This window comes from Aulonocara stuartgranti, assembly GCF_965226115.1.
Source record: "Aulonocara stuartgranti genome assembly, chromosome: 15".
Taxonomy (NCBI): domain Eukaryota; kingdom Metazoa; phylum Chordata; class Actinopteri; order Cichliformes; family Cichlidae; genus Aulonocara; species Aulonocara stuartgranti.
This window is the reverse complement of record NC_138951.1, coordinates 9,640,763-9,659,793: the sequence shown is the minus strand read 5'-3', so window position 1 is coordinate 9,659,793 and position 19,031 is coordinate 9,640,763. Positions and strand designations below refer to the sequence as shown.

Below are 19,031 nucleotides of genomic sequence, written 5' to 3'. Positions count from 1 at the left end.
CAGAATTCATAGCGCGGCCCTGCTCAATTTTCAACAATGGCGGCAGCTAGTTAGTTTTAATATTACTCTTATTATTCTTTCTGGGTCACAAAATAAACATTCAACATATTTTCAGGCGAGAATGTAGCTGTGTAAGCCTCAAATATCTGCTCAGTTTATCAAGACACCACATATTTTCAAAAGCGCTCCGACGTTTTCGGAGACGTCTGTTACCCACTAGCTCGATAGCTAGCAGGGGGCAAGGCTCACTAGAGCCGGTGAGAGCACATACCTTAAACTTAAAGCTGTAAGCTAATGATAGTTATATAAGAGCAGATGCTGCTGGTGCAATAAGCTGTACGTTTTACATCCAATTGATGCACGATCTGATAAGTCGACTAATCGCAAAAATAATCGGTGACTAGTCGACTATTAAAATAATTGTTTGTGGCAGCCCTACTCTTGAACCACCTCACTAATGAAATTTGAAGGTACAGTCAGTTTTTCTAGGTTATTAAATGGTAAATAAAATATTGTACTCATAAATATACAGTGACTAGTGTGTAATTACGTCTTCCAAGAAATGAATCCCTTGTCATAAATGTAGAATGAATGCAATAAAAACATATGCCTTGCCATTTTATCCACAGTGGACGAGATAAACGTCACTGTTCCACCTTCTAGTGTTTTATATACATGGCTAGAGGCTAGCCACATACATAATAAACCGATTTGTACACCATAGTACAAAAACAGAATTCAGTTGACTGCAATCTACTGACATCTAGTGTTGAAATTTCCCACACTGTACCTTTAACTATAACTTAGATTGACTAATTAAAACAACAATTCATCAGAGCCCTACTTGTAAGCGTGGGATGTACCGATTGTGAAATTCTGGCCTCACGTGTATTTTTAAATTAATCATTTGGCAAATTTTTGTTTATTTGTTTTGTTTATTCTGTTACTGTATTTATTACCTCATGAACTAAACTGCCCTAATGTCATCTTTAGACACAAAAATGTTGTAACACAACAAATAAAACATTTGTTAGTGCCAACTGCAGGGAAACTTATTTTCCCCATAGCCCGCTATCATTTAAAAAAAGTCAATGAGAGCCTAAAAATCTGTGCATTCCTATTATAAAAATCCAGCTGATGTGTGTGCAGTATTAAAAAAATAAGCATGCAGCACAACTGTGTCATCGCAAAGCCACCAACATGACTTAAAGAGGAGTCCACACTTTTTTTTTTTTTGAGGCTTCAGGGAAAATGCCAGCCTTTAATCTGCACTCCAAGTAACTGATAACCAACACAGCTCAACCAGGAGCTGTGTTGATAGCCAAGATAACCATTATCAGCACAGCTCTGCAGACTGAACTCACTGACAACACACTCATGAGAAGTACAGTTCAACTCTGAGGAGACACTTAGTACCATCCAGCTCATATTTCAGCACATGCATCTGCACGCACTGCTGGACTTGTGAAGGAAAAGCCATGCTATCTGTTACACACACGTCGGACACGGGCTATTTCTACACACAAACATCATCCTATTTCAGACTGTGCCTGTCACATATAGCAGTGTACAGCAACTGCTGGGCTTTCAAAACTACCAAGAAACAAAACAGTTAGCGGGACAGTGAACGGGTGGGTGTGCGGGACCTCTTCACAAACTTGTGCTGCCTCTCAGTCAGTGTGCCTGCAGGTCTGTCCCTGGTGACGAGGCCCTGCGTTTACGAGCTAACAAGCTAGCCATGTTGTAACTCCTCGAAGCGCTTTTAAAACACAGACTCGTTTGGCTATTTCTTCCCAGCCTACCTGACGAGCCGCTGACAGGGAGCGGCACAGCGTCCGGTAAACACGCGGAGATCGCGATAACATAGCGTGGCCGGGGAGTGTCTGCCTGGTCCTGACAGCGGTTGAAGCGGCGGTACGGAAGCCCGGCAGAGCTCTATGAATGGGAGGAACCACTGCGGCTGGACTGGAGGGGTCCACCGTAGCGGGCGGTGGAAGCAGACTGGATATTACTCACACTCCGGTCATAGTTCGCCTCACCATGAACTTTAATCCTTTAAATATTGTCATTAAAATTAAATAAATTTAGCTTTTCTTATTATAACATAATGAAAATAATTTATTTAACAGGACTGTACCATGTCTGCATGCTATACTAAAACAACTTATAATTGATAACACATCATGCAGACCACGGTGTTAGAGAAACAAGAAAACAGACACAATGAATGAATACACTCATAAAGAAGTAACAATTTATTCATTACTAGCCTTCAAAGATTCATATGTTTATTAACAATGCGGTAGGTTACGGGGACGGGATAGGCTGACATGCTAGAACACACCTCCTGCTTTCTGGAGCGCTCTCTGCTGTACCACTACAAATAACCGAGTTTCCTCCTCCAGGACCCAGACCTGCACCCTTCCTCTGAGCTGTAAGACAGGTAAGTTTTATATTGCATATCGAGTAAAAAGGATGCCATGTTGATGATACTTTAATATCTGTTTGTATTTTTACTTATTTAGTTTGATTTCAATTAAATAGACACTTTTTAAAAATGAGGTAACCTGCAACCTAAAAAGGGATATCATGTATATGTGAGAAAGATGTCTCCACTAGCTGTACCAAGTTCTCTTTCCTGCTATTACTTGCATGCATTTTATTATTCATAAGTGGGTTTTTTTTTAACTTTTGTCTTTTTAACCCTACCAGAATGAATCAGAGTGTTTGGAGCAAAGCCATGTATTCCTCCAGCAACATCTGCCTGGATGGCTGTGCTGCAGAGCATCTCTCCTCTTTTCAGCCTGACCTCATGCCATCAAACTCAGATTCGTCAGGCGTTTCATTGACCTTACACAGAGAAGGTGAGAACATGAAAACACTACCAGATAGTGCTCATTATAGCAGTGCAGTTGCTGGTTTGATGTATTCCAGTCAACTGGATCTTACTTCATCCAGAGGCAGCACCAGTGGATCTTTATTCATGGGAAGACACCCGTCTCCCGCACCCACTTCTTATGGTCACCATGACTGGAACCTGAACAGAGGCCATCAAGCAAAGCGTGCGAGAGTAGAAAATATAATCAAAGGTATGACCAGCCCTACTCATATGTACGACACAGAAGTGAAAACGAAGGAGCGTAAAGAGACTGACTGCACGCACAATGACGAAAAGATCCAAGAAGCACTTTTCCTTCAGAAACGCATGGAAAGCACGGCTCAAAGCCAGGTAACAAGAAAGCAGCTGGAGAGCCAGCATCAGCACCCCAGGCAGCTCAGAACAAAGGTTACTCACCTGGATGGAGTGAGAGAAGCCCATGATTCCATCAAAACATCTGGTGATGCGTTTACAGATTTGTACAGTGAGTTTGAGAGCAGTTCGAGTCTAAAATATCAAGGATGGAAGAAGGTTAAATTGATGAACTACTTTCAATCCAAACCGGCCAGAATAAGGCTAATGGCAGATGTTCTAAAGTACGAGTTGTCCAGAGTTGTCAGCAAGAGCGTTGACTCCATTTTCAAAAGTGTGCCGCTTTTACAGACATCGCCATATGAAGTGGAAAATGTAGAGACTGGTACGCCTCTTCAGCCATCGGTGAGCAGTGATGATGATAAGTTGAGACTTCCATGTTGTGGGACTCCAGAGGTGCAAACCCCAGATGTTCAAACAGAAGCTCTGTCTCTGGTTGTGCAAAAACACGAACTGGAAAGATCCAGGTTACCAGCTCACCACCGTCCAAAATCTCCAAATTTCCTCATCGTTGACTCTGCCCTGCAGGAATCTCAAGCATCAGAGAAGAATCACCGTGCTCTCAAGAGCCTACAGGACAGTTACTCAGAAGAAGGCTGGAAGTCAGTTAAAGTGAGATCAAAGGTCAATTCCAGATCTGTGAGAAGCCCACAGACTCACGCTGTGTCTGCAGATCCGGTGATTTTGGAAAGCACTGGTCTCCTTCATGTGAAGACAGAGTCTGATAGCCTGGTGAAAAGCAACCTGTACATGCTGAATGTATCCTTTCTAATTTCTTGTGTTAACCTGTGGCTTTAAGTAGCACTTAGCAATGACAGAACACCTCCAATATATCTGAATACTGTAGCATCTCACGCAGATGTCTTTAAAGTCTTTACTGTAAGTACTATAAGTCTCATTTAAATACTTTCTATCAAGCAGAAACACATCAATTTAATTTGGGGTTCAGTATGTTAAAAAGGACACTGAGGCATGTGGACTTGATGAGCCAGGGATTGAACCACTGGCCTTCCAATCGGTAGGTGACCCTGTTTTTAATACCTCTTTTAAACACTTTGTGACTGGTTTTGTCCTAAAAGGCACTTACAAATAAACTTTATTTACTTAGTCAATGATCTGCTGGACCTCCTGATTCCCAGCCACCCCTTTTAAAGAAAAAGACAATAAACCTACCCATTGTGGAATCAACATTTTCATCGTATATTGGCTATAAATGAATCAGTTTTGGAGAGAAAATATCTTGTTTTTGCGTTTCGTCCTTAACGCTGGTGAATTTTAGGAGGGTCTGACCACAAACCATCTGAAGAAAGCAAAGCTTATGTTTTTCTACACTCGCTACCCGAGTTCACTTGTGCTGAAGATGTGTTTCCATGATGTACAGGTGAGAGATGGCTTGCAAGTTGGATTCTTGCACATGTCGTGTTATCGTCCTTCTCACAGAGTAGAAAACATGTTACATGTGCTGCATTTACAGATTTATACAATTTCTTTCATTTTGCATTTGAGCAACAGCAATGCTACTTTCCATTTTGGGAGAAAAGTCTCAACCTGAAAACATACAAAGAGTCCTCTGTAACCTTTGGATTTATTATTACATCGTTTTCAGCATCATAATCCACAAACCAAAGACATCATCATATAATTCACAGTGTGTTAAAAAAAAAACAGAAGACAGTTAAATAGCTTCATGGGTGATTTTATTTGCTTCACATATTGTAGTGTGCACTGTAAAACATACAAATCAGAAAACAACAACGTTCATTGTCACATTTGACAAGCTCACTTACCTTTCTTTCCTCCTCAGTTCACGCGCTCCATCACCTCTCAGCTCATCAAGTGGTTCAGTAACTTCAGGGAGTTTTACTACATCCAGATGGAGAAGTTTGCTCGACACGCTCTCATCGAAGGAGTGGCAGACGTAAGGGGTCTGACTGTGGGGAGAGAATCAGAACTTTTCAGGGCTCTCAACAGGCACTACAACAAAGCCAGCGACTTCCAGGTGAGGAACAACTGAGGACTTGTTTTACTCTAACACACTGATTGCTTCCTAAAAGCGAGTCGTGAGGTGTCACTCAGGTATTCCTTAATTTATAGCCTCATTTTTGACCATGCATCATCTTTATTTTAGAAACACTGTACTGTGTCCACTGTATCTGCAGCTCCTCTTTTTTATGTCGCCGTATCGGTTTCAGAAAAAGTAATAAAGGAATAGAGCTTACCAAGATTCATTACATTATTATGACTAATATTGTGTAGATGTTACGTAATTCTCATTCTTTCTTTTTTAACCCCTTAAAGCCTGGTGTTTCATATTTAATACATGAGATTTTTTTATTTGCTAAAAATACAAAATAAAAAGCTTTTCTAAGTATTAAATTGGAAAACAAATAAATAAAAATATTAAAAGCAAATACAAAACAAATTAAAACTCAAAAATATACGCAAATTAATATTTAAATTCAGTTTAAAAAAAATAAATAATAGATTCGTTAAATACCCCAGAATTTTGTAAAAAAATAAAATAAAAATTTTTTCTGGCAATTATTTAATCGTTCAGGCTTTGAAGGGTTGAGTAAAATGTTTATTTAACCTTTCCAAAATGTGAACTTTACCTGAAAATGGTACAAATTGTGTGAAACTGCAGCAAATACGCAATAATTAGAAACAACCAAACAAAAACAAAAAAAACCCAAGAAGCATGTTTCAAAGTAAGAATTTTCTCTACAGTCTGATTTAACCCCCATGTGGAGAGGTCTTTTTCACCTATGTATAGTACAAATATAGTGTTTTTTCCTTTATTGAACAGTTGACTGCAGTGAAACAGGATAAGAGAGTAAGATGTTAAGCGTTATGTTTCACCCAGTTAATGTTAAGTTTGCAAAACTGTAAACAACCTAATAATTTGTAACTACTGATGAAGAGAAAGCAGAAATTGACCTATTCTGATCTTATGGTTTCTCTCAGACGGTCACGATGATTATTTTTCTAATTCATAATGTGCCCATGTTGAGCTGTTAATGCACAGAGATCATAAAAGGTCAAATGACACAAATTATTTCATAGAGTTCATATAAAGAAAGGTTTAATATGTTATATTGATGTGAGTGTTGCACTTCGATGAAGCAGCTGTGACAAGCTTTACTGAAGAAAAAATAAGTCAGGGCACTTAGTAATATATTAAATAAAGATTTGCTTTGAAAATGCACATTTATTAATACAGAGTAAATGTCAGCACTGTGAACAGAGCTGATCAGTACAATGGACTAAAACGTCCTGATGATGACTGTTTGTACTGAGAAGCTTAAATCACTGGTAATTAAATAGCAGATTGTAGTCATTTATATGTGCTCAGTATGACTTAAACCATTAAAAACAGTGATGAGTTTTAATGAAGCAACATGATTTCCCACTTCTGCAAATAAAAACAACCATTATTTTTCTTTATTGTCCAACTTTTAAATCAAAACACATTTCCGTGTAGATCTTAAAGGCTGAGACAATTTCAGCATGATTTGATAGAAATCAGAATCAGCCTAATAAAATCTACACCTTCATGTGATTACCAGAGTTGTTAGGCTTAGTGGAATTGTTGAAAATGTTTAGTTATTGTTTGTTTCAATGTTACCAAACAAACATATACTAAAAACTAAGAACTTTCATCTATATTTTTTATTCATTAGTTTTCCAGGAACTGAAATTGTTTTAAGCTTTAACACGAGTATTCCTCTAATTTCCAAATGAGTAACAGAGAAATTAAACCTATAAATTGTGCTTTGAGTGGGAGAAGACAAAGACAGCACGGCAAGCATAAGAGGAGCTACAAGTATGTCAAACAGATTGGTTAAGAAAAGGAAAAAAATGATTCGTCATTAGACATACTTGTGCTAGCTGTGCAACTGGACTGAGTAAACCTGTAAAAGTAATAACTGCCATTCGAATAGGGAGGTTTTTTTTATGCACAATGAAATTTTGTATAATTTAGCACAGTCCATATATGGTTAACACTAATTACACAGCAAGTATTGCAATTCCATCTCACATATTAGTGTCAGCTGTTAGTGACATAAAGTACATCAGCTAGAAAAAGAAAAACTGATGTTATACATACATCCTAAACCTGTTCATTAAATCCACCAATAGAACTTATTGAGTGTTGTTGCTAATAAATACATTTCTTTAAACTCTGGACATGTTGTTCAAATACTCTTGGCGTCACAAATATATTCTCATGAGTTTGTGCAAAATAAGATTTTAATCTTTGTGCATATGTTTTAAATGTTAAAAAAAATATCCATACCAAACCCCACCGTTATTATAATCACTTATATTCTCGCTGTACTCATTTGAAATTTCACCAGATTTAACAATTGCATATCTTTAAATAACATAACATTGCTTATCAGGTCCATTTTGGAAAATTTGTGTATGCACTTTTATTTTGTTACATGACAGTAGTTTAAAACACTTAAAGGTTCACATTGCAAAATAAGAAAAGCTGATTACAGCACAGGTAGTTGTATACTCATTGGTTCAGTTTCCCAAACATAGATTAATCCTGATCCCAGACCATAAACCTTAGTTTGGGACAAGGCTGAATCAGTGTCAGGGAAACTTGCTAAAATAATATTTGTTCTTGATCATTTCACTTCCTTTAATTTTGTTCTCAGTCTCTGTGCTAAGACCTGATTTGTTACTTACCTGAATTTTCTCGGTTAGAGTCACATCTAAAATATAGTGCCATATACAATTCACACTATCTGTCGACGACAGACTGAACAGAATGGCAGCAAAGGAATGATATTCCCTCTCTCCCCCATTAAAGAAATTCTTGTGTGGATTCACAGGTGCCCGACAGATTCCTGGAAGTTGCTGAGATTACACTGAGAGAGTTTTACGTTGCCATTTCAATGGGCAAAGATCGTGATCCATCCTGGAAGAAGGCAATCTACAAGGTGATCTGTAAACTGGACACTGATGTACCAGCTGAATTCAAAAGTCATCACTCTGTATAAGAACCAGGAGACGACATGATCATGTGCCACAGTGACCGGTCACAATGTGGACTTACTCATTTCTTCATGGGGAAAAAAAAATAATACTTTTTAAAAATTATTATTATTAAATTAAAAACAAAGATTGGCCATCTGAAAAGTAATGTAGATTCTGCCATACTGATGGCAGTGGGGTGTATATATATCTACTGTCAATCGTTTTTGTTTCATCATTGGCTGGATAGATGCATGTATTTTGCTATATTATATAGCAACAATACATATTTTACATGATTAAAAATATTTTATTGTTGACATGACGAGTCACAGATCACAATTTGTTTTCTGTAAAAAGCACAAAATAAATTCCAAACCAGGAATTTACAAAATCTTTAATATTGATGGAACAGAACTTATTACTGTACATACAAACAAAATGACAAAAATATATAGAACACAAACCATTTCAATTCTACAATTACAATGTCAGTGAACCAGTTAAAGTATTAATAAAGGATTAATACAAAAAGGAATAGTTTCTTGCTTTCTTCCATACTTACCACCTGGATCCATCCATTCATTTACCACATGGCACACTTCAACCAATGGTCCAAAGCCAATTTAATCCTTCATCAGAAGTGATTTGTCTGTTTGTAACCGTCGATCCTTGTTGTGTCCTTCAGTTACTCCAGTAACAATGTCGGTAATCCAGATTAAATTTATTGTAAAAAAATAAAAAATAAAATCCTGATGTGCTTGATTTCAACAGCAAACAGGGGCCAAAAAAAAAAAACAAAATAGTTTGGGAAACTATACATTTCACACTAAGAAGCCATTTTACTAGGTACAACTGTTCAACTGCTTATTATTGCAAATATCTAATCAGCTAATTGCCATGTAGAAATGGTCAAACCTGCTGAAGTCAAAAATGTGAGTGAGAAAAAGTGGGATTTTAAATGTGGCATGTTTGTTGATGCCAATTGGGCTGGTCTGAGTACTACAGAAACTGCTGATCTACTGGGGTTTTTAACACATAACCATCACTAGGGTTTATGACGTAACCCCAAATAACCATGTGTCAAAACCAAGGAATGCAGAAAAACATCTCTGAGCACACAACACATTGAACCTTGAAGCAGAATGGCTACAGCAGCAGAAGACCACATCGGGTGGCACTTCTTAAAGTCAATAAAAGGAAACTGATGCTACATAGGCTCACCTAAATTGGAAAGGAGAAGACCAATGAGTCCAAAAAGCCTTGATTTCTGGTGCGACATTGGGATGGTAGAGTCAGAAGTTGGAGCTTGACAATTTGTTTTCCATGACAACAGAGTACCGTCTGATGTGCGTACGATCATTATACAAATTCGGTTGAACGCCATTTGTATGCAACACGGAATGCCACAACAAAGGTGGACATCAAGACAATGGTACACCTGCAGTCAGTCTGTGGCTTTTCGTTAGACTCTGAGTGTCGTTTCTGTGTAGCCATTTCCATCGTTGCTGGATTTCAAAAATGGTGGGTTTGATTTTCGTGAAGGAGTTTCTCTCATGACTTATCAAGTGACGTCCCTGTCTAGCCAATCAGTGGCATGCAGCGTGTTGATGTCACATTTTCAGATCGCTTGGAACCCCAGTTGAGTAGGTACTAAAAAAGTACCTGATACCAGGTACTATGACCTAATGGCAAACCCTAAAAAAATAAATAAAAATGTTGAGTTGTTCTGAGTAGGTACTTATGGAAAAGGGCTATTAGAACTAAATGAGCACTATTCATATGCCAGACATACCTGAGTACTGTTACTGACCTTGTCCTTCCCTTTATGACCAAAGTGTACCCATTGTGTGTTGGTGGCTAATGCACCATGTAAACAGCTCAAAGCATCTCACACTGGTTATGGAACATGACACGTTTACTATACTAAAATGACCTCCACATTCACCAGATCTCAATCAAATAGAGCACCTTCAGAATGGGAGTGGTAGAACGGGAGACTCCACTATGGATGTGCAGCTGAAAAAATGTGCACGAACTGAAGGCAAATTGAAGCCCAACCAAGTACTAGTAACAGGGATGAGGTGGCCAGTGAGGGTATAGTAATCAAAATGTGGTACAGGCAACATCTTATTTTGACTTTGAGTGCAAAAAAATAATATTAGAATTGTTTGTTTTGTTTTTCTAATAATTAAAAAAGAAAAAAGAAAAAACCCCAACAAAAAACAGTAACAGAAATTTTTTAAAAACGGGACATCTAAGAACCCCAAACCCAGAGTGGACTGATTTTTCCCTTACAAAATGTTCTTCCATATTTTGACAATTTGGGTTTGTTTGGTTTTTTTGTTTGTTTCAGGGTTAGGGATGCACTGTAAACCATTTCAACAGATGCTGCCAACAGTCCAATTTCAAACTGGTCATCATCTATTTCTAAAGATGTTGTAAAGACACTGGGTAAAGCAATCCAAAGTGTTAAAGCTTTTGTGTGAGAAAATGCCATGTGAAAATAAAAGTAGGTCAACTGATCTACATGGTAATTTCTAACAAAATACAATTTTATACAAAATATGTAGATCATAAAACCCACCTGATAAATTCAGTAAGACTCAGAAAGTTTAGATTGTGTTTTTTATTGTCCCTTTAAAACTATGGATGGACCAAGAAACATTGCTACAGGTATACAGTACATGAATTAGGAAGAGTATAAAACAGCAAAAGAACCCAAACATAAGAATAATGATAGGATGCAAGACTAGACGTATCAGAGAATTATAAACTACATATTGATTTGATTTATATCCAGAGAAATAAAAGCCTCTAATATATGTAATAATGAATGTAATAAGAAACAGATAACAGCTGGTGAAATCACCCTGATCAAAATTTCATCGCCAGTAAGCTTCAGCAGTTTTCACATTCTGGGCACCTGCAGAAAGAAAAGCATGATATTGGTAATTTCACGGTTAAATTTCACTCAAGTTTATTTGTTTTATGTGACAATAAGGACTGCATTAAAAAAATGAAATTTCATGTATTTTATGGCATTCTGTTAACTACTGTTAAATACAGAAGATAATAGTGTTACCTGCATTCTCATATAAGTCATTCTTAATCTGTATGCTCCCGATCAAACTCAATAAGATTACTTTGGAAATGGTAAGTCGAATCTTTTTCGGGAAAATGGCTGGCTGATTGACCAAATGTTTCTCTCAGTATATTTTCCAATATTACTGATACAAAAGACGTTCCCTCAAACTTCTCATTTGAGTCATTAAACATTCTGATTAAAATATTTTAAATTGTAGAATATTATGACTTAATAGCCACAAACATCATCTACAATTTTTCTAACAACCTGAACAATATGAATAGGAAAAATACGAACCTTTCACTGAAACCAAAAAAAGTGTAAGATTATCTTCTTAGAAATACTTGGTACGGTTGAGAGCTCTTTGTGCCAGCTGGCCACTCTCGTCTGTTATTTTCTCCCAGTCCGTTTGACCCACCACGAAACCGATAGCACGCTTTCGATCTGCATCCTTTTGCTCTTCAAGATCAGCCCATCGAACCTTTGGAAAACAAACAAAACAAACAAAAAAACCAGGGAGAAACCCAGGATATCATGTTATGAACAAGAAATGGGTAAATGATTTCAGATAATTCAGTAACATCTTTGAACATTCAGTATCATAGAAACTACTAGGGACACACCAACTGTGAAATAAATGCTAAAAATAATTCAGTTTTCTGTTATATTTCTTTTTTAATTAATAGTGAACTGACGTTCACTGTTTAAATGCATGTTTAAACATGTAGCCAGCTCACACCTGACATAAATATACATATCAGCCTCTGATATTGATAAAGGTCATATTTGCTGATTTGCTAGCTGTTGTATCAATGCATTCTTAGAAATGGTAAGGAAAAAACAACCTTGAACTTTTGGTTTTTCCTCACTAACAAACAAATGCACTCATAGATGGTCAGGTCAAATTTTACCCTCTTCTTTCCAGGTTCGGACATGCGTGTGGCATAGTCATCTGGCAGCTGTAGGTAGTCTTCGAGGCCTGCCATATGTTCGCCTTCACGCTTCCTCTTCCCGCCACTCCCCAGACCATCCAACTTGTCTGTTTAAATTGAAGATTACCGTTCAGTTTACCTCTACTCCCCCATAAAAACAACATAAAACCTCAACAAGGTATCACTCATTTATCAAAAAATAAAATAAAATTATGAGACAACTAGTAACATCTGTTTTATCATTGCTCCATAAAACGATGATCCAGGACCTGATCTTTTTTATACAAAGAATTAGTCTATAATGTGTCTTTTTAACTTAAAGAGAAATGAGGTCTTTATTTAAAATTTAACCTTTTTTTTTAATTTTTATTTTTTAAATTTACAGTCACAATAGAAACAACTTAAGGCGCTTTCCTGGTGTTCTTACAGAAACTGCAGCCCATGTCTCATTCAGTAACTGACTGTTTCCTGTTGACATGCTAACAACATAAATAGCGGTTTGTACTAGATCTGATCAGCCTGGAGGTACTGTGCTGTTATTGATTATAACACCATAAGCCTCATCTAACAAAACACCTGCTCAACTAAATGAAGAACAGCTGTACGAGTCCTATCAAATCATTTTTCTCTCTCTATAAGCATAATTCATAAACTGGTTTATGGTTTACAGTGTACTCTAATGTACTAACAGGCGCAAAAGATCCCCAGTTCAATGCTGGGAGGAGACTCAAATCCCTTTGGGAGATTAAACAAATTAAACATTAGGTAGCTACTCACTGTGGTGACCCCTCATCAATAAAGGAGCAGCCAAAAGAAGCTTTGACTCAAACTTTTTCTGAATAAATCCCTTCAGAGCACCAAAATTGTACGCTCCTAAATAATTATATGTAGATATAAAGCTAAAACACCCGTTTAAACCCCCCCCCCAAAAGATTTTTAAAATATTTTTTTATTTGCTGTATCCCCTATATGCAGTTTTAATAATGATGAGGTTTGGCTGTTGGTTGGTCTTTAGTGGGATATAGAAACCAGTTGAAACTATTATTGCTTTTCATCAGCAACAAAGCATTAGACCAGTAACTTGACCAAGTCCACCAGTGACTCAATCAAAATGCAAAAGAATCGCATCAATCAAACAAAGTTCACAATAGGAACAGAAAAAAGAACACAAAACATACACACACGACTTCACAGATCTCGCTACATGACACTTAAAACACATTTTAATGATGCAGAAGGCTCTATATGACAAAGGCAAGACTGGATCATCATTAAAAAATAAATACCTACCAAGTTTTGCCTCTGATGTGTCCATCTCCCATTTGCTTTTTGGAATGTAGCCCTATATTACATAAAGAAACACTGCAATGGTTAAACATCAGGGTGATACAGGGGGAAAAGGGAAGGGTGGAGAAAGTGGGGAAAGGGGTTGGCTGAAAAGACAGGAAACTGGTTTATCACAGGTTATAAGACACAAAAACAAGCACAACTGTAGGGTGAAACTTGGTACAATACTTGGTAAAGACATACAGTAACTACTAACAATGGCATGCACAGAGTTTAATTTAATTTGATTGCAAGGTGAGACGTGTTCACACTGAGTCTTTTGTTTTCTGTTACCGGCTTAAAAATGGACAACTGTGCTCTGCTTTGGTGAACACAAACTTCATTTAACAACAGTCAGAGCGCTACTGAATCTAGAGAGAGAAGTTTGCTAATGATCATGTGATTGGAACACATTTCACATGTAATTTTTTCAAATCAATTCAATTCCACACACACTGATAAACCTATAACTAAATTTACAAAGAACAAAGGTTCTTGATTCTTAGATTGCAGTAGTACTACTTGTGAAAAGGCTTTAGTGTGTAGAGATCTTTCGTTACCAAACATGAAATCATCATGAATGAGGTTCCCTGCTGTAACATCACTGTGTAGTTAGCTGGCCTTTAAAGCAAAATAAACAAATTAAAAAAAACAAAAACATTAAAATAAAAAGGATATTTGGTTAGCAACAGCAAATTGCTCGAACTCCACTATTTAATTATTAATTTCAGGATTGTTTGTTAATCTCTGAAGGAGTCATTTCTGTTAGACTGAACAATAGCGCTTATAATGTTAGTATGTCACCTAAAAGAGACTGAGAGCATCTTTTTACTGCTTAACTTTATAGATGACAAGAGGTAAATTATTTAATATAAGGCATCGGGAACTTGTTCAGATCATCTTCTCTAGCATGAGATTGTGAACTATGTTTGCCATTTCACTAAAAAAATGTAATGTCTGAATTTTGAGGGTCCTGAGATCATGAGGCGCATATTTAATGCATGCTTTGTCATTTTAACTGATTGCATTGCTTTTATTACTATATCAACCGTTTTGAAGGTCCTTTACTTTTAAGCAATTTATTATCCTTTATTTATCCAGGTGAAAGTCTCATTGAGATTTAAATTCCATTTCAAGAGAGAACTGGCCATCATGGCAGCAAAAGTTACAACAAATACAACAATAAAAACATGCGTTTTTAACCTTGACCAACCATACGTATTATAAAAAGATAAAGCATCAGAATTAGTTCACATGTTGTGAATACTGCGTTTAATGATTGTACAAGGTGTTTTTTAAGTGGTTTTTCTATTTTCAAAAACATAAAATGTCAAATCCATTATATAAGTGTGGAAATCACCCTGCAAATGAGTATGATAAAATCTGACTGTTTAATTCCACATGGCATATGCATAACAACATTGGCATGTAGGAATTTAACATGTGTTATTTATTGAAGACACTTGGTTGCTGGCTTGTTTGGATTTCTTTATCAGAATTCACCTCTGCAAAACTTCAACAACATCAACAAATGTGTTAAAACTTATGTGTGTAACTATTTAACTGCAAAGTTACAGGGACCAAAATAACACCAGCACTCTGGTGCAGTTTTTTTCTCCCACAGAAAATACTGCTTGAAAACATCAGGCTTTTCTTTTATGACTTTTCTACGTCAACAGGGAAACATTTGCATAACGCCAACAAACTGAACTCAATTCTGCTCAATATCAATTTCATCTCTTTGTAATGTTATTGGTGATGCCTTCCGCAACAGTTCCATGGGCTCCATAGGATACTTTTAAGGATTTTACCAAACATACAGATTTTGTTTTCTGTGAAAATTAATCAAAAACACCAAAAACATGTTATATGCGATTGATTACCAACATCCTCAAGTATATTCACCTACGAGATCAAGTTTTCGATCACTGCAGACTTGTACAAATCCTTATCTTTTATTTATTTTGCTGCATTACCCTGTGAAAGGCCCAAGTGCCGTGGGTTTTTTGGAAAAGTTAAAATGCAACTGGCACACTGATGGCTTTAGGATTAGTATCATTTTAGAGGAACCTCTTTTTAATTGAAGATTTTTTTTAACATATCCCCATCATCTCAAATATCACAAAAAAAAAAGAAAAACGTGACAAAATATACATATTCCTTTTGTTTTAAATGTGAACGTATTCCTTGTTCGACGATTAAATTAGATAAAATATTTTTTTAAAAGAAAAGAAAATAGCTCAGGTATTTGTCTTCATTTGATATGATGGCATTTGAACATGTCAGCTTTCTGCAGGGTTTTAAGATAATTTGGCCTTTGCCCAAAAGACAATCATCAGTTTTACAAAGTGATTTTTTTCCCTTTACATTTCTGGTTAAAGTTGATGTTTAACAAATAGTAAATAAGAGGGAAATACACAAACCTCTGTTGCTCAACCTAACATAGGCACATTGCATTAACCATTTTAGGGTCAATTTGAGCTTATATGCAGTTACCCCAAAAAGCCTATTTGTGAAATACAAAAGACCCTGGGGCTCGATGTCTTAAGGCAGGGGTCGGCAACCCACGGCTCTTTAGTCTTTATTTTGCGGCTCCGGGTGGTTTGGGAAATTAAATTAGAAGTATTTAGCTCAAGTGTATTTTATTTGTGTTTAGTTCTTTTTTTTTAACTTGTACCGGTAGTTCTAAATTGGAAGATTATTGTGATTTTGAAATATAAAAATAAAATTATATCTTATTATTTTTTTCATTGCTCAAAATAAGCGTCACACTCGCGGAAGCCGGACCCCGGGTAGCTGGATCTTCAGATCCATATTATGTCGGCAGCTGTTCTCCTCCGTGAACTATGTTAAAAACAAACACCGCTCACGCCCCACAGATGACAGCTCACAGTCCTGCGTAAAGATGAAAGCCCCGATTTGCAGGCGCTGTGCGCAGAGGTTCGGGACCAGAAGTCCCATTGTAAACATATCGCGGCAGACTCGATGATGTTTACATGAACATGCTTTTCAGCATCTCTTTATTGACCACTTTTCACCACGGTTGCTGTACGCATACAGCCGGCTGTAGCTTTTCAGCTCACAGCCCGACAACACAACAGTAGAGAGAGCACAGACTTTAAGGCGGCGAGGCGTGATTGCGGGTGCAGCTCAGGTGCGTCCGACTCCCATGCAGCGGCACTGCAGACCACGCCCCGCCACACACATTAACCAGGTAAAATACATATTTAGGCAGAATTTTGCAAATATCTATTTTTTTTTTTTTTTAGCAGCATAGTGCTTTTTTTCCCCAATTATTTTTTAAAAGTCAGGTCAAGGCTCCAAAAGCCCAAAGGAGATATAAAGGTGGTGGCTCACAACAGTTTTTGTTTGCTACATGGATCATTTTAGTTCAGCTGGGTGTCTCTCCTTTTGTTATATTTCTTTTAAGAGTTCAAAATGTGTTAATTACATAAATAAAATTAAATGTTCTCTGTAGCACTTCATGGATTTCACAAGCAACACACCTTAGTTGCTCTGTGGATACTTTTAAAAAGCAGTTAAAAACTTTTCTTTTCAAACAAGCCTTTTGTTGATCTACGTATTTTATATTCTTTACATTATTTACATTTGATCTTTTACATTGTGTATAATGTCTATTGATTGTATTGTTTATTTTAATATTTGTGTACAGCGCTTTGTGACTGCCTGTCTGTGAAAAGCGCTTAATAAATAAACTTTACTTACTTACTTTAGTTGTTCACACAAAGCATAAAGGTAAAAAAAACAATTTATACAGTGTTATCTTCATTTTAGATTTCAAAAAGTATTTGCGGCTCCCAGCCTTTTCTTTTGCGTGGAAACCGGGTCCAAGTGGCTCTTTGGGTGTTAAAGGTTGCAGACCCCTGTCTTAAGGGATGTCAATGTTTTCTTCTTGTTTTTTTGTTTTTTTTAAGGCACACTTGCTCACATCTGTTTTTCACAGTACCTCCACAAGAGACCAATCCAACAAGAGACAGCTTGGAAATCCAAACGTAATTCCAAACTGGACTTGAGGTTGCCCTCAATTCTAGGAATAAACTGACAACAGACGGATGAACAGGAGAAAAAATGAGCACTCAAGTTAACTGTAGCAGCTACAGTTAACTTGATGATGGCCCAAGTATCTCCAGTGACTGGAGATAAACATGATAAAAAAGCGTCATCAGTGAATCACAAGTAAAAAGCACTTTTGGAGTACAAGAATGAGATTAAGAACATCCATCCATTCTCTTATGCTTATCCTTTTTTCACCAACTATAGCTTTAAATACACATTAGCCTAATATTAGTTGTTGCGTGATGATCTGATGTCCTGGTTTTACTTATATAATTGACAGTGGCAGATATTCTTCTGTAAATGATGTCTTTCATAATAACAATGCTTTGCAGCTGTTGTATAATGGTTGTGTACTTTGGGTATGCTTGATATCAGAACACTGTTGGCTTTGCCAAAGTGTGAGTCATTGCAGGTAAGGTGTGGGCTTTGTGTGGAAGCTTATCAAATATTGTGTACATCTGGCTTTCCTATGAGCCAGTACCCAGCCTCTATAATGTGTGTAGAGTACATTTTATCTATGTTTTGTTAGATGACTATCCTTTCATAGCAAATTGTATTTGTATGATTGAAACTGGATTTTTATGGCTTATTTTAAGGAAAACTACATTTCAAATACCATTTATACAAAGAAGTTTTTTGGTGCTCAGGGTGGTAGCCACACTTCACACATAAATCCTAAAAGCTCCCCCAACTTGGACTAAATTCTATCAAGAGGACCACTGTCATCTGCATCTCAAGATGCTTGAAAAAAAGAACAAGAGGGGGGAAAAATACAGTAAAACACTCGCATATGGCATCTGTAATCTCACCTCAAAGTCAGGATCCTGTTATATTAAAAGATAAAATTAAGAGACAATTTTTCCCCTCATCCACTCTGCTCTAGAATTCTTACTATTACTGTTTGAATTGTCTTTAAATCACAAGTTACAACACCATACAAAAACAGAGTTTGTCACAGGTTGAATTAATGAGTCTGTTAAACTGTTGATTGGGCTACAATCCAAAACTGAAGTTAGCTGGTTGCTTCCAGCTTTTTAAAGCAGTCTTTGACCTTTTCTTCTTAGATACCAGCAGCAGGATAAATCCCACCGGGGTTTCCAAACAAGAAAGCTTATGTTTTTGCACAACTGTAGTAACTTCATTATCTATTTATAATAAATTATATTTAACATGGAGACTAGATGTGTCAGAATTTTGTATACTTCACTTTAGACAGGTGAGCTGTCACACATAGTTTGATATCTGAGAAGTCTGTTAAATTTGATTAAATACTTTCCCATAGCTACATCTTCTGTACTAACATCGCAATATATAATTTAAGAATAAAATCTAAATAAAAAATGTTAGTTGTACATAGCACATAATGTACCAA

At 36.7% G+C, this 19,031-nt stretch overlaps 2 protein-coding genes across 3 annotated transcripts in view; one reads left to right on the top strand and one right to left on the bottom strand.

Annotated features, from left to right (window-relative positions):
• The window catches only part of ylpm1 (YLP motif containing 1), a 41,458-nt gene that overhangs the window by 6,713 nt on the left and 15,714 nt on the right, over window positions 1-19,031 (bottom strand). Inside the window, exons 19-25 of the mRNA XM_082506449.1 lie at window positions 13,547-13,598; window positions 12,236-12,363; window positions 11,660-11,805; window positions 5,038-5,181; window positions 3,296-3,335; window positions 2,810-2,850; window positions 1,803-2,001 (exon numbers count right to left, since the gene is read on the bottom strand). Of these exons, the coding sequence (XP_082362575.1) occupies window positions 1,803-2,001; window positions 2,810-2,850; window positions 3,296-3,335; window positions 5,038-5,181; window positions 11,660-11,805; window positions 12,236-12,363; window positions 13,547-13,598 (750 nt within the window). The remainder of the gene's footprint in view (window positions 1-1,802; window positions 2,002-2,809; window positions 2,851-3,295; window positions 3,336-5,037; window positions 5,182-11,659; window positions 11,806-12,235; window positions 12,364-13,546; window positions 13,599-19,031) is intronic.
• LOC309688957 (uncharacterized protein) lies at window positions 1,918-11,159 on the top strand. Of its 2 annotated transcripts, none has more exons than XM_082505049.1 (5): window positions 1,918-2,443; window positions 2,713-4,009; window positions 4,530-4,631; window positions 5,055-5,249; window positions 8,095-11,159. In XM_082505049.1, exons 2-5 carry the CDS (start codon window positions 2,714-2,716, stop codon window positions 8,260-8,262), a joined length of 1,761 nt encoding a protein of 586 aa, XP_082361175.1. In that variant the 5' UTR covers window positions 1,918-2,443; window position 2,713; the 3' UTR covers window positions 8,263-11,159. The 2 variants fall into 2 exon arrangements, with proteins under 2 accessions (XP_082361175.1, XP_082361176.1); XM_082505050.1 differs by lacking the exon at window positions 1,918-2,443 and having other exon boundaries at window positions 2,775-2,864; window positions 2,959-4,009.

Bases quoted from the DNA above. Each gene is read 5' to 3' on its own strand.
- LOC309688957 (XM_082505049.1), top strand. From the start codon at position 2,714: ATGAATCAGAGTGTTTGGAGCAAAGCCATGTATTCCTCCAGCAACATC. The intron at 4,010-4,529 runs GTATCCTTTCTA...GGTGAATTTTAG, and splicing joins GCAACCTGTACATGCTGAAT to GAGGGTCTGACCACAAACCA. The intron at 5,250-8,094 runs GTGAGGAACAAC...GTGGATTCACAG, and splicing joins ACAAAGCCAGCGACTTCCAG to GTGCCCGACAGATTCCTGGA.